The 15,179-nt window shown below is 34.7% G+C and overlaps 1 protein-coding gene across 1 annotated transcript; it reads left to right on the top strand.

Annotated features, from left to right (window-relative positions):
- The first annotated feature begins 326 nt into the window (after nucleotides 1-326).
- On the top strand, nucleotides 327-2,826 carry LOC121240059 (AT-hook motif nuclear-localized protein 28-like). The gene is made up of 2 exons (XM_041137511.1): nucleotides 327-1,855; nucleotides 1,890-2,826. Exon 1 carries the CDS (start codon nucleotides 512-514, stop codon nucleotides 1,406-1,408), a length of 897 nt encoding a protein of 298 aa, XP_040993445.1. The 5' UTR covers nucleotides 327-511; the 3' UTR covers nucleotides 1,409-1,855; nucleotides 1,890-2,826.
- The last annotated feature ends 12,353 nt before the right edge of the window (nucleotides 2,827-15,179 follow it).

The raw sequence follows: 15,179 nt of genomic DNA, 5'->3' as shown, positions 1-15,179 counted from the left end.
TAACACATGTTCCTTGATTATCCACACGTGTGCCACGTGTTTAAAAATTTAAAAAAAAAAACTTAAAAACTCACTGTAAAATGTAAAAAATCTTTTAAAAAATTTTTAACACAACAAAAACGTAAAACTGAAAAAGAAAAAGAAAAGCTAGGGATATGATCTTTGCAACGATACTATGCAGACACATCAGCTAGTCAACAGTAATAAATAAATATATAGCGATACCATGTCAGCATTGACTGTCAAACACTAGTGACTTGGTCATACCACGTCAGCCAGTATACAGCGTCCTAAGCATTTCTCTTCTGAAGGGTTGTATTTATTACTCATAAAATTCGTCCTCTCTGCCAAATATCTCCCTTTCCTCTCCTCTCATCCCTTCCAGACCCACTTCTGTGGATCTCACACATCCTGCCTGACTAGAAGACCCCCAAAACAACTCAGTGTTCAAAGTTCAAACCATTCTCGATCTATACTCTCTCTTTCTCTCACTCTCTCTCCGGTGTCAGCAATGGCTGACTATAGTGGTGGTATCTCTCTCCCCCAAGGAAGAGACCTGTTCCACACCTCTGACGATGAGTCCTCCGAGCACAATCCTCGAACTGGGCCCATCCTCCCTGCTACGGCAGCTGGACATGGCTCATCATCATCGTCTAAGCCCAAGAAAACCAAAGGTACCAGTACTGCCGCTTGTGGCACTGAGTTTGGATCAATCACAGAGATATCCAAGAAACCAAGAGGCAGACCACCTGGGTCCAAGAACAAGCCCAAGCCTCCCATTGTGATCACCAAAGGCTGTGACTCCGCCGCCATGAAGCCAGTGATCCTCGAGATATCCGCCGGCTCCGATGTGGTCAAGACGGTCATGCAGTTTGCGAACAGACAACACGTGGGTATCAGTGTCTTGTGTGGTTCCGGGTCCGTGTCGAACGTCACACTCCGACACCCTGTGTCCCACACGCCGAGCCTTACCCTGCATGGACCCTTTAACCTCCTCTCTCTCTCTGGATCATATTTGGGTTATCCCACACCAACTTGCTCTACTAAACAACTTTCTTCTTCATCTTGTCTTTCTGGCGCTGTTTCTTTTGCTTCTTGTTCTTCTTTTGGGATATGTCTTGCAGGGGCGCAAGGGCAAGTGTTTGGAGGAATTGTTGGGGGGGAGGTTATAGCGGCGAGTCTAGTGGTGGTGGTAGTCGCAACTTATACAAGTCCGGCGTACCAAAGACTTCCCGGGGAGGCTGATGAATCTGAAGATGATCAGACTAAGGCTAACATTGATTGTAGTGGTGCTGGTACTGGAAATGGAAGTGAATCTTGCACTAGCAGTAACGCCATGTCCGTGTCTGTTTACAGCGTTGGTAGTCCAACCCCACTCAGGCAGATTGCTCCTGATGTTATGCTCTAGGTTCCCACCTATCCACCCGCCTAATGAAGTAGCATTTAAAGAATGAATACGTATTATTACATGCAGCTTTAAACATACCCTCCGTACTTTACTCTCAGATTTAATCTCGAAACTGCATGGGCAACTACTTTGATTTGAGGATAATTTGTGGTTTAAAAGGAAAACTCATTAGTTTTCTCTAATTGGTAGCTTTATCGGAGGAGTTTATTCTCCGACCCAGTAATTGCTCAGTCACTACGTACAAATCCAACTGATATGATCTGCATTGTTAATTTTCTTTGGTCTTATTTTATTATCTAGATCGCTGTTTTTAAATTTCTTGGTTTAATTCATTGTTGTTCCAAAGTAATATGTTCGTGTACGTGGCTGGCTTTCATAGTTACATTCAGCTTGTTCGTAAAGTTTGAAGTGCTGATCATCTTTTCCAAGGCTTGGATATTGGTGGTGGTGGTGTACGTGTCTGTTTCAAGGGTTCAAATAGCCACTAATTAATGTTGGTTTGTGCTGCTTGCCACTAAATGCCAAATCATGCCAGCGTTCTTCTGAAATAGCATGATGGGGTTTCTCACCCTCGGGAATTTAAGAGCGCCCTTGTACCATCTGATCCCTGGCAAGAATAATTAATAAAAGCATGATAGACACAGCAATATGTGTACTCTCGCTGTGTGCATTAATTTTTAATATTCATTGTTCATTTTCCTAAAGAAATTCCAACATCTAAAAAGATGATTTTGACTCAAAAAAGGCCATAATTCCATGAGCATTCTACAATTGAAAATGTGTCTAAAGAAGTAATGAAGCACATGATGTATATGGTTTGGGAAGTCATGTTGTTTTTACCAAGGCTTGTCCAAATTACAGTCAAAACACTCGGAACATATCACTACAATAAATACTGTAAGAAGCGTGAGAATCACCTGATAAATGCTTGCCTACCTCCGTTCTCTAATGTATTGGCATTTTGTCCTCTTTCATCGTATCTGCGTGTGAGAGAGAGAGAGAGAGAGAGAGAGAGAGAGATGCTTTTGGTGGAGGGGAAAGTATGACGAAAGATGCTGTGTTGAAAACTGAAAACCTGGCCATGAACAGATGAGGTGACCGGGAAAGGGAAAGACTGACGGGGTATATAGTCCATGGCGATAGAGGTCTGAGAAGTGCAGAAGAGCATGGGTGGGACTGCTCACGCGTCCGCCTCTCATTGGCCTCTTCAATTCCAAGGGCTTTGCAAGAGAAGAGATCGAGAAACTAATGAAAGCTGCATGCATTGACTTGCCAAGAAAAAGAAAAGGAAAGAAAAAGCTGCATTGACTTGCTTTTACCCTTGTTGCTAGCTATTACCCGATACGATTCCAGTAGGTCAAAGACGAGCTTTTCCTTGCATCTTGTTTCTGGTGCAGTTTTTGCAAAAACAAGAGTGGGAAAAAAGCAATAAATGTGTTGGGAACTGGAAGTAGTTTGTCTTGCTACTATACTGTTGATTCAGCGATTCAGCAACGTACGTACAGAGTTTGAACTGTCCCGGCCAACCAAGGAGGCTAGGTCTGCTCGATAACCTTATCCTATGCCAAGATTGGTCACTGTCATCGTTTTATCTTTGGATAATACCACCAGCTTTATTGGTTTGGAATATAATTTTCCTTTATTTTGCGAGAGTTGGAAACTTTTTTTCAGTTTCCTATCTTCTTTGGGTCTCTCTCATTCATGGTCCAAGAGCCCAAGAAGATCTGTTTTCTCTCTCTCTTGTCTTTCCTCCATATCTAACCTATTTCGACCATGCTAAACTCCTAACGTACAATATTCCTCAGTTATCCGGCTCAGTCTCTAGGGCTGGGCTGCGGGACACCGTCTCTTGCAGTCACCATCCACCACTCCGACCCAACCTGACCAGCGCAAGCAACCTCACTAGCACCATGCGAGGGAAAGGTTAGGCCTAGGCCCACCTATATTATACCTCACCCCGACTTAATAATATATATAAATATATATATATTAATACATATAAAATAAACAAATTCGTAAGTACGTCATAAGTATAAAAGAAAAAATATTAACCTTAAATTTCTCTTCTCTCTCTCTCCTTTCTTCTTTCTCAATTTCTCCCCCTTCAAAGTTCATTTTTCTCTCTCCTCCTCCTTTTCTTATTTTTAGTTTTTTATTTTTCTTCTCGACATCTCATTCTTGAAGCACGGCCATGGAACCATGGCCACGAAGGGCCTAGTTCCTTTTCTTAGACCCATGACCACGCCATGTGTCGTGTGTTTGTACTTTTCTTAAATTTGTTGCTGGATGATAGATGTGTAGATTTTAGGGATGAATCTGTAGATTTATTGTTGTTTGTCAATTATTTTGTATTTTTTTAGATTTTCTTGGCTTTTTTTTATTATTCTACCTTGTGGGTGGGTGGAAGACGACAGGGGACAGACGGACGGACTAGGGGTCCAAATCCATCCCTTGGCACGTGGTCGGATGGCCCCACCCCTGGGGTGCAAGGCCGAATCCTAGGGGCAAACCCTACCCGTCGCGCATGTAGGGGCCAGGTGCAGGAAGGGGGCACCCCCTATCGGCCTGGGGTGTGCGGGTAGCACCCCTATTAGTCTTGAGGGTGAATGACTTTTAAGGCTAGCAGCTTGCTTCTATATCTTTGATAGGGTTATAAACAATTAGCATGGAGTTTTGATATTCATTGCTCTACCAAAGAGTGAAAGAAAAGAAGATAAACAAATGGTTAAACTACCAATTGCATCACAAGCATAATCATTTGAATTACGGTACCAATTTCTAAAAAAATTCAAATTTTTGCTCATTTGTTCAATTGGTGCAATTCCAGTGGTCAGTTTTCTCTATAAGTCAAGTGGTCGATTAGGTTTGAAGTTTAAAAAACACACAATCCTAACTGCTAGCTAGGAGGCCATAATTCATTGCATTCAATATTTAGACTAAGTTGAGATATATCTTATTTTGTGTCCAAAAAAGTTCTACCTGAATCAGCTCTTTCAAGTAAATTGACCCATAAGTATATATATTTGAATATAGAACTATATATACCAAGGTTTTGAATATCGTGTCGTACCAGCCGATTTTTACTGTGTCAAACCAGTAACCGGCACGGGGGAGATAGGTGTTTCGTACCGGGTCAAATCCCTACTCCCATTTTCGTGATGAAGATGATTGATTATTTTTTGTAATAGTTGGATTGAGAACTTAGAAGTATTATTGAGTTTTATAAATATGTGTCTTAACTTTTTAAAACTTGCATTGATGTTATTTTGAAATATAATTTACACATATATAATTAATTTATCTATACAGAGATCATCCTGAAACAGCATCCTTAAATGTACCAGTACTGAAATATTTCATTTCAGTGCCTTAATTGAAACAGTATTCAAAACTTTGATATATACAAGTCGTAGGTGACAAGAAGCTAAGATAAAAGCTTTGCTAAGAACTCAACGATCAGTTCCACTACACTCAGTCAACTTCACGCACGAATTGTGCACACTATTGAAGCGCTTGTTTTATTAAAAAACAATTAATGAAAAACACGAGGACGAAGAATAAGAGGGAATCGACGAACTAACTCTATATAAGAATTAAGAAATGTCTCCCCTATTTTCACACTCGACAAACTCGAGTCGGCGACTCTTTGTCCCTCTACTTCCTCCGCCTACACTTTGGCTACTCTCCACCGCCACCAATGTCTCTCTCTTTTGGGTTGGCTTTCGGTTGCTCTCTCCTCTGTCGTGTATGTCAGATCTCGGCTGCCTAGATAAGTTCCTAGTGAAACATGTCTCAAGACTTGAAAAAGAGGTCCAAGAAGCAAAAAATAGAAGAAAAAATGAACCACGTAGAGTTAGGTTAACTATCAAGAAGACAAAAGTTGATTCCTCTACTTCAGATGAACAATCAGAGAATATTATATTTTCTGGAGGAGTAAAGGAAAAAGAAAATGTTGACTCGAGTAAGGAAGTTTTTAAAATTTCTGAGATGGAAGAAAATAAATGTAATGTAGGTACCGATGAGTCTTCATTGCAGATTGGACAAGTGAATCCCAATGCTACAGAATCACTCCACCAAAGGAAATAGGCAGGAAACAATGTTACGGGGAAGGGAAAGGGATGGATGCTAAGGGGAAAAAAACCAAGGAGGAAGGTGTTTAAATTTTGCCAGTCCCACACCACAAAACGCAGCGTTTAAGTTTTTGCTAGGTCACGTTTCATGCGCAAGGGTGCACCAAAATGCCTGTATACAGAGTTTTCCCTCAACGATTGAAGACAAAGTTTTGTAACATCAACAAATTATGTTTGAATTATTGCATCGCGTGATGTGGTAGCTAGCCAGGCCGACCAATTTATTAGACATTGTTTGTGTAATAATATATTCACAGCTATTCTTATAAATTTTCAGATATTTTCTTCCCAAATATTATTCAAACACAAAATATTTTTCAATTTCAAATTTTTAAGTTTTTCATCTAATCATTATCCAAATACAAAACATAATATAACTTTATCAAATTTCCAAATAAAACACAAAAAAAATACAAAATTTTCAAATTTCAAAATAAAAATTATATTCAAACAATTTTTGAACTTTAGAATATTTTTATTCAACTTTTTTTCACTCATTTTCCAAAACCCCATAAAACATCTTAACTCAAATTATTTCACTATTATTCACAAATATTCTGAAATATTCTTAGGGCTTAATTGTTTGGGAACACAAACCATTTCATCTCATCTCAAGATTTCCTTCTCAAACATTATTTAAAGACAAACACTTTTTAATTTCAAAATTTCAAGTTTTCATCTAATCATTATAACTTTTCCAAAATTACAAACAAAACACAAAATATTATTTTTTCAAATTCCAAAATAAAAATGATATAATAAAAATATTTTAATTTTATAATATTTTATTTAAATTTTTATCTCTACTTTCCCAAAACCCAATAAATATCTAAACTCAAATTATTTTACTATTATTTATAGAATTTTATCTCATCTTACTCCCAAACGAACCTTAAATGTTCAAATTAAGAAGCCCTTAATCTTGCTTTTGCGTACGTTTTTATAATCTTCAAGTTTTGTAAGATTAACGTAGATGTGAATGAAATTTTCTTTTTCGAACATGTAACTAAGATATATTTAAATATAGGGTCTTATTCAAATATTGTCACACGCTTATCACTAATTTGAGAGGTTAGTTACTCCACAAATACCTAGCTACCGGCCAACAAATTTATATAAGTATCACACCCTTTTGAGCGTTGTTGCATGCATTTTTTTAATCCATAATTTGGGATTTTGTAGGCATCTTACAAGCATTCAAATTTCAAAATGACTAATACTCCTAATTCATAACCGATTGAGATTTCCAACAACTTACTACCCAAACGGCAAACACTTCATTTCTAAAATTTCCAATAAATAGACATAAAATGTGGACTAAGGGTGTAAGAGAAAACTTGAAAAACCGGTTGAGCCGGACCGGACCGAATCAGTCTGGAGCGGTACTGGTTTTCATATTTTAAAAATTGGTTTAAACCGAACCGGTTATATATATTTTTTATTTTTATTATATTATATATAATTCTTATATTATTATATATATTATATGCTAAATTTCTAATTAATATAATATGAAATTCTAATTTTTATTATTCAAGTTTATTAATCTTATAATATAAAATTAATATACTAGTGTAATTAGACACTTAATGTACTATTTAATCTTGTTATTCAAGTTTATTACTCTCACTAATAAGTTGGATACTACTTATACCATATTAGTATAATTGAACATTAACGAATTAGTAATTATTAATAATAAATATTAAATTCTCACAATTAAGTTTAGTATTAAAAAAATTATAAAATTAAACTTATATAGTATCACATGTGTAAATGGTAAACCAGAAAACCAGATCGGATTGGATTAAAATCGAAAAAATCAAAAGTTTCGGTTTCGTTGATGAATCGATCTATATCGATTTTTAAATTTTTAAAACTGGTATATACTGGTTTGGTTCCAAAATTTTTTTAAAACTGGATCGGTTACACTCTAATCATGTGGACCACACTATATTTACCATCCGTGAGCAGTATTTAACAATATAATAGTGGGGTTGACATGATGTTGTGTTTAATTATCTTTCTTCAAAAGTTATAGAGTATGTTTAAGCTGTAAGAAAACTGTCATAAATCCTGATTATTCATTCATTATAACTAGTATATATATATGGCATTAATTTGGTTCTTCTTCTCACAAGTCACATGTTGAGATATCAAAATTAATCCTCCATAAGGACCAGTTCTTGGTCATGTCTTTCTCCTTTTCATAACATGAGTACTTAATTTAACTGCATGGGGGATGTCCATCACAAATTAACCACCTGCCTGTAACCTCTCTCGCTATCTCTCTCTCTCTCTCTCTCTCTGTGTGTATATATATATATATATATATATATATAGTGGTACTGCTACAAATTATATTTGTTTCTACAACTAAAGTCTTGCCTTAGTACTAGAACAAGGATTAGTGATTAGCAAATTCTTTCATATATCTATATCATTAATTAGGGTATATGACTATAAGTATGCATGCATGGTTGATCTTCGCCCCTGTCTGTCTCCCTCCACCCGTCCCTCTTGATTAGGTGGATGGATATTTCAGTACTATTTCGTCTGCAGATCAACACAAAATCAACATCAAACACAAAAGTTTAGCCTCCAACAAATTGGCCAAGAGACCTATGGTCACGGTCACGGTCACGGTCACGGTCACGAGTCTCTAGCTAGCGGCCTAAAGAGACCCACAATCACGGCCGTGGGTCTGTGCCACATCAAAGAAGAAGCCCAAGGAGTAGAGGAGTACTAGCTAGCTAGAGGAAGAAAAAGACGAGAAGAGAAAAGGTCCAGAATACACACGCCTGTATAATATGCATGATACCATGCATCCCAATATCCTTAATTGTTTGCCCAATTAAAATTTGAATAATGCTAGAGCCACCGTGGGGCTCCCGTTGGGCTGTTTTTTTTAGTTTTTTTTATATAGATTTTTTTTTAATAATTTTAAATATTTTGAAAAAAAAAAAAAAAAAACATAACATCATTAAAAAATACTTCATTAATCATTTTTTATTTTACTTCATGATTAAGGAAGTATTTTTTTATTTTTTATTTTTACTTTTTGATTAAGGAAGTATTTTTTAATGATGTTCTAAATTTATTTTATTTTTTTAAAATATTTAAAAGTATTAGAAAAATCTATGTAAAAAATAACTTAAAAAAAATACATAAAAAAACACAACTCATCTTATCTCATCTCATTTCATCTCACTATTACAACTTTTTCAAATTCCTACAAAAAATATAATAAACAATTCAACTTTTTTAAATCACAAAATAATAATAATATTAAAAAAATAATATTTTAGCAATATTTTATTTAATTTATCTAAAACCATCTCATCTTATCTCACTATCCAAACGGCAAACAAATTGTGTTGGGGTGACCAATTCACAACCCGATTCATCCATTATACATGTTTTATTATATATATTCTATATATATTCACAACGAAATTCAAAAAAAATATCTAACCTGGTTAACACAATTTCATATTTTTAACTTTAAATTATATCAATCACACATGACATTAATTCACAAGTAAATTCATGAAAAATTAAGTTCCATATATAATTAATATCCATATATAAGCAAAACTAATAAACAGAACCTGCCCAATTACTTCTTCGACTGCATTAACTAATTTGATAAACGATTTAATTATAATCCTGTTGACCCAATCTGAGCCACCATATTATATACACTAAATGATCATAAAATTACTATTAAACTCATCATGTTATGTTGATTCTGTGTGTGTGTGTGTACATGTATATATATATATATATATATATATATATATATATATATATATATATATATTATTATCTTGTCGTGTGTTTGCGTCGTGTTCACTGATTGCATTAAAATTGTCAACATAATTGATGTAAAATATAAGGATTCTCACATTATAGTTGCTACCTTATAAGTCACCACATAAATTTCTTGGAGGGGCCATTCTATCTATATACGTAACGTCACACCATGCCTTTATTAGAACGATCAATCCTTTTATAATGGATTGGGTGTGACTCGGATTATATATGTTCATGCATTATATATTATATATACATGATCTTCCATATTCATCTTAATTTTATCTGCTTCGTCAATTAATTTTTTAATTTTAATTCAAGTTTAATAGTATAACAAAGATTTAAGATCATAAGGAAATTTCTGCTCTAACACTTAGTAATTTTGTTTCATCTATATATATATATATATATGACTATAATAAACCCTACTACACTTGATGATATTCAAATATCAGATGATCTTTCAAAAGACTCCAACTTTAAGGGGCCGAGTTCCTAATTATTAATCTGTAATCATAAGAAAACAGAAATTAAGATAATTTATGATTTCATGACAATTTAGAATGGTTCAAATATCTTAACTACTCCACCTTATAATTTCACCTTTCCAGATTTTAGAAACTGATCTTTGAGATCGAACAAATCCTTCTGAACTTTCAGAAATAAGGAAAAGTGGCAGAGAAATTAAAGATTAAAGCTGGAGGAAGAAAAAAAAAGTTTGGCAAAAGCAGTCCATTATTCAAGTTTGGAAACTCTGCTTAATATTTAGCATAACCCAAGACAGAAGTACTCTCCACAATCTTACCCTTTCTCCCATCTTCTCCATTTATTTTTGGGCGGAGAGAGAGAGATTTCTAGAAATGAAACAAAGAGCTAGCTAGCCACCTTAAACAAAAGCAAAGAAATAGCAGTACTACCACAAAAGGAAACCGTGCTCAACATTCAACAAGGACGTACTAGGAGTACTCAAAATGCAGATTCAAGGATTCGACTATGATATTTAGCCTAGCTGGCAGGTTTTCCGGCAGCCGGAGGCTTCTTTACCGTCGCTGGGCAATGAGTGACGGATTCCGCTTGCTTAGCTTTGTGACTATCCACGGAGCTTTCAGTACCGACGGTGGCACTTGCACCCGTGGCACCATGCCCTGTAAGAACACCTGCAGCTGCCTGGCCCATGTCAGATGGCCTTGCTATCTCTTCACCTGATATGATCTCCGGGGGGAGCACCAGAGAGGCTTGCCGCCGATGACGGGACATTGGTTCGTGCTTGGTTTCTCTGAGAGAGAGATCTGTTTGAGGTTTGAAGGCAAGTGTGGAAGGAAGAAGATATGGCGTTTCACGAATTTATGATGTGGGTTCCTCCCAAGAGGGAAGGAAGTGATACTCCCACACACGCGCACTCGTAGTGCGTGGCCAAAATTAAGATATTACTTCCATAATTTAAATGCATTTTTTATTTCCAAATAATAATATATAAATGTGATTTTAATAAATTAAAAAAAAAGTCAAAATAAATAAATAATCTTCACATCATCCACAAACTTATACAGATAAAGTTTGCCAATTCCATTCCATGAGGTATGATATATCAAATCCAATCTGAACACACAGGCACAGACACACGCGAGATGTTGGAGTTGTCAGACACGACCATTTCACGCATGTTGCTGGCGTTAGGTGACAAATGACTGTAGGATGCGTGGTGAGCTACGGGCCACATCTTTTGTGATCTGTTCAAGCATCCAGGCTTTGGCTACCTAACCAACTAATTTTTATGGAAAATTTGGGATTCTCTCCATGCACGTGATTTCCTCCTTCTCTTCCTCATTCGACGATCCTTGTACGAAATTAGGGGATAACTTCGCATTAATTATACATTCATTCATTCGTGAAAATATCTTCTAACCAGGTAGCCAGAACCTTGCAAATTATATTTCATATCATGTCCAAGACCTAGCTGTTGAAGAAACTTTGACCATACAATATTTTTAACTCACAAATTAACATGATTTAATGTTACATATTAGATAATAAAGTATATTCTTATAGAAGTGAATCCGACGTATCATATATATCAAGTCACGTTAATTTATAAATTTATTTTTGTGAAGTCCTTCGTAAATCTAACAGTATTATTAATCAACTTTCATTCATAAAAATATCCTCTAGTACCAGCTTTAGAACTAATTAACATCGATTAGGATTCATATATCCACGAACTGCATGCATGTGTAGAAGGAACTTGATCATTTGACCACATAAAATGCTAGCTAGTTTTATCATGCATGCCTTGTGTATATGTGTATGCGTGAAGTTTAGTTCCAACTCCCAGATCCTTATTTGGATGCTAACTAAAATATTTCAAAATATCTGTAAATAGTAAAGAAATAATTTTTAAATAATAGTAAAATAACAGTTAAAAAAAAGTAATAAGTAGTTTTTTGAATAGTAATAATTCTCGATCACTAAAAACTCTGATCTGTAAACAAAATAAAATCCATATTTCTGGTTTCTAGTAACTAATTAATCTTATGGGATTTGAACTGTACAATATAGTCAATCATGCTTTGAAAGTCTTTCTTGGTCTAATTTGGTCGACTAGTTACGGAATGATCCCACTGGGGGGGGGTTGTAAAAAGTGAGAAAAGAAAGGCATATCAAATTAGGAAGAGATCTAGATCAACTCTATTCTCTTTATACCCAATATGCCCAGCCAAAAAATAAAAAAACAAGTTACTAAATCCAAGTGTCGCAAATAATATGGGATAAATATGAGCTGATCCTATGATATATATATATATATATATATTTATATACTTATATATGTACCATGCATGCAAGAAATTAAAGAATTGAGATATCTATACGAGTCTTGCTAGGTATAAGGGGTTTGGCTCATTAAACCACGTACCGACAGCGACGTTGACATGACTTTTTTATTGAAAAGAAAAACAAAAAAAAAAGAAAAATTTTAAAAGAAGGAAAAGTCCTTTATCTCATAAAAATTATTTCCGTCTTCAATTCGACTGTTTCATTAAATGGATACCTTACATGTCAGCATTGGTACGCGGCTTAGTGCACGAATTCGCTTTCAAGAAAACTTTTTCTCTTTATAGATATATATTAGTGATCATTTTTTATTAAGTTTTACTTTATTTTCAGTCTTTTTTCTCATGATTTCCCATCTTTGAACTTTGATCATATTTTGTGAATCTCTGTTTTAAATTAAGAAAAGGACATGTATGTAATGACATGACTTGAGAAATAGACCACATGCATGGTAGTCGACGACAATGGAGGATTCTATGCGCCAACTCTTTCTTCCCTCTTCTTAATTAATTCATCTTATTAACTTAAGCAAAATACAACAAGAAATGTACATGTTTTCCAATATTCATCTCATGTCATAAGAACACGAATCATGACACGTCACAATCCAATAAGAACATGATCAATCATTATAAGAAAAATTATTATTTATAACGAGTTATAATTCACGCCGACGAGCAATCATTTTAATAGAAAGCATTTTTCTTAAAGTATATATATGCAGATACAAATGCTAAGAGATTAGATGGGATATTATTTTGATATCTAGTACATGATGATCATGTACATATGCATGAGATTTCTTTTGCAGTAGATTTTTTATATGATATGTTAAAACTAGCTAGAGAAGTTAAAAACAGACATGATAAACAATAATGGCACGAATATCAGCCATGAAAGTACAGACATTGGTAACGTCCATCTTGAAAATCATGATGATCTTTATATTATCGTCAGGAAACCGATCAGAAAAAACATGTATATATTTTGGTTCTTATGCGTATAAGGAACGTCTTTGCAGTTCTTTTGGATTTTCTTGTATGGCATTCAGTGCAGTACTGCTCTGTCCGAAATGTAAGTGACAATGAACAAAACGCCACCTGTGCATGGATGGAGGTCCCTAATCTTTGGAGCATTGCATCAATAATGTCTGTTTGGGGGGACAGCATGCACGTACGGACCTTAGAGTTGAGGCAGATATTGATACTTATTGGCATGCAGTACTTTTGGACAAAAAATAATGGACACGTGGTGCATGTACAAACAGCTAGCAAGAACATTAACATTAATGTTGGTTAGTTTTACATTGCATTATCCTCATGATCATATATAATTATTAAAGCTCAGATCAGATTGTTGTGTGTTGCATGGCCTGTAATGTTTCTTGGCCACATCCATTTATAGTACTAGCTAGCTACTTGCATCGATCTAACTATTTTTGGTCCACATGATTAATAGGGCACGAGTTTTTTCAAGGTCCCCTTGTGCTGAATGGTCAATTTTTGTCGACAACGCATCAACACTTGGCTCGTTTGGATACAAAAATTATCTCAATTCATCTTATGATTTCATCATTACAACTTTATCAAATTTTTATATAAAATATAATAAACAATTTAATTTTTTCAAATTTCAAAACAATAATAATATTAAAAAATAATATTATAACAATATTTTATTCAATTCATTTAAAATATCTCATCTCACTATTCAAACGAGCCCCCAACCTTTGCCTTTCATCACCTAATCCACTTGTATCGGCCTCTACCATCAAAACTACTAACAACTCTTTGGTTTTCCAATATTTGTTTTTTGTTTTACGAAGAGGACCATATATCGATTTTATGCATTATTCTTACCTTTTTTTTTTTAAAGGAAATATTCGTATACAAAAAGAGTTTTGGGTACACAAATCTTAAAACCAAATTAACTAGCTGATCTAAAACACATTCAAATTTTTACATTTCACCATTGCCTGCCACAAATATTATATATATCTGCGTACATTATACGTACACTTAACGAACGTCCTTATAATCCAATCATTCCTACCATATCCTTGTGTTTTGCTTCTCAAATCATGTCCACATGAGTACATGACCCCCACATCCATGCACAGCCTCTTTCGTACTCTAAATTGGTATAAACCCAAAACCACATATATGTGTTGCTGATCAATAGCTTTCATGGCTTTCCATCACATGTCTCCTAGCTACTTTCTGAGGTTTTCTATTAATAATGCTAATCTTGATTTCTTGTGAGTATCTTGTCTCATTTCCAAGAGAACCAAACACTCCTAACTGATTCTTGTTAATAAGGACCCATTGTACCTAATTAACTCGACAACCATTAATTTTGTTAGCTAGCCATCTGCATGGCATCAAATTCAGTTGTCATAGCAAATAGTTTGGATGTAGAGATGCGACCAGAAATCTCATCTCAATATCTCAGTCTCGTTTCTCATCCCATCTCTATGTTCAAACACATCACTCAAATATAAATATTTTTCAATTTCAAATTTTTAACTTTTTAACTTTTTTATTTAATCATTACAACTTTTCCAAACTTCCAAACAAAACACAAAAATCAATTCAACTTTTTCAAATATCAAAATAAAAATAATATTAAAAATTATATCCCAACAATATTTTAATTTTATAATACTTTTATTCAACTTTTTCTCTCTCATTTCTCAAAACTCCATAAAATATCTTAACTCAAACTATTTCACTATTATTTACAAATTTTTCATCTCATCTTATCTCAACATCTAAACGAGAGCTTAAAGTAATTGGTTCTTGCATGAAAGTATAGCATAGGCCTTTTATTAGTCCCAGTAAAGGTCCTATACGATATATTTTTCTTGAAGGAAAATGATAAGCTTACAATTATTCTACAACTACTTACTACTATACTTAGGTTACGTTTGGGTAGTGAGAATATTTGAGAAGTATCATTCTACAAGGCCCTATGTAACATGGCAAAAAGACTCTCCT

Source organism: Juglans microcarpa x Juglans regia, chromosome 7D, assembly GCF_004785595.1.
Source record: "Juglans microcarpa x Juglans regia isolate MS1-56 chromosome 7D, Jm3101_v1.0, whole genome shotgun sequence".
Taxonomy (NCBI): Eukaryota; Viridiplantae; Streptophyta; class Magnoliopsida; order Fagales; family Juglandaceae; genus Juglans; species Juglans microcarpa x Juglans regia.
Note: the sequence above shows the minus strand (reverse complement) of the source record. Positions and strands in the feature narration are given on the sequence as shown.

Bases quoted from the DNA above. Each gene is read 5' to 3' on its own strand.
- LOC121240059 (XM_041137511.1), top strand. From the start codon at position 512: ATGGCTGACTATAGTGGTGGTATCTCTCTCCCCCAAGGAAGAGACCTG.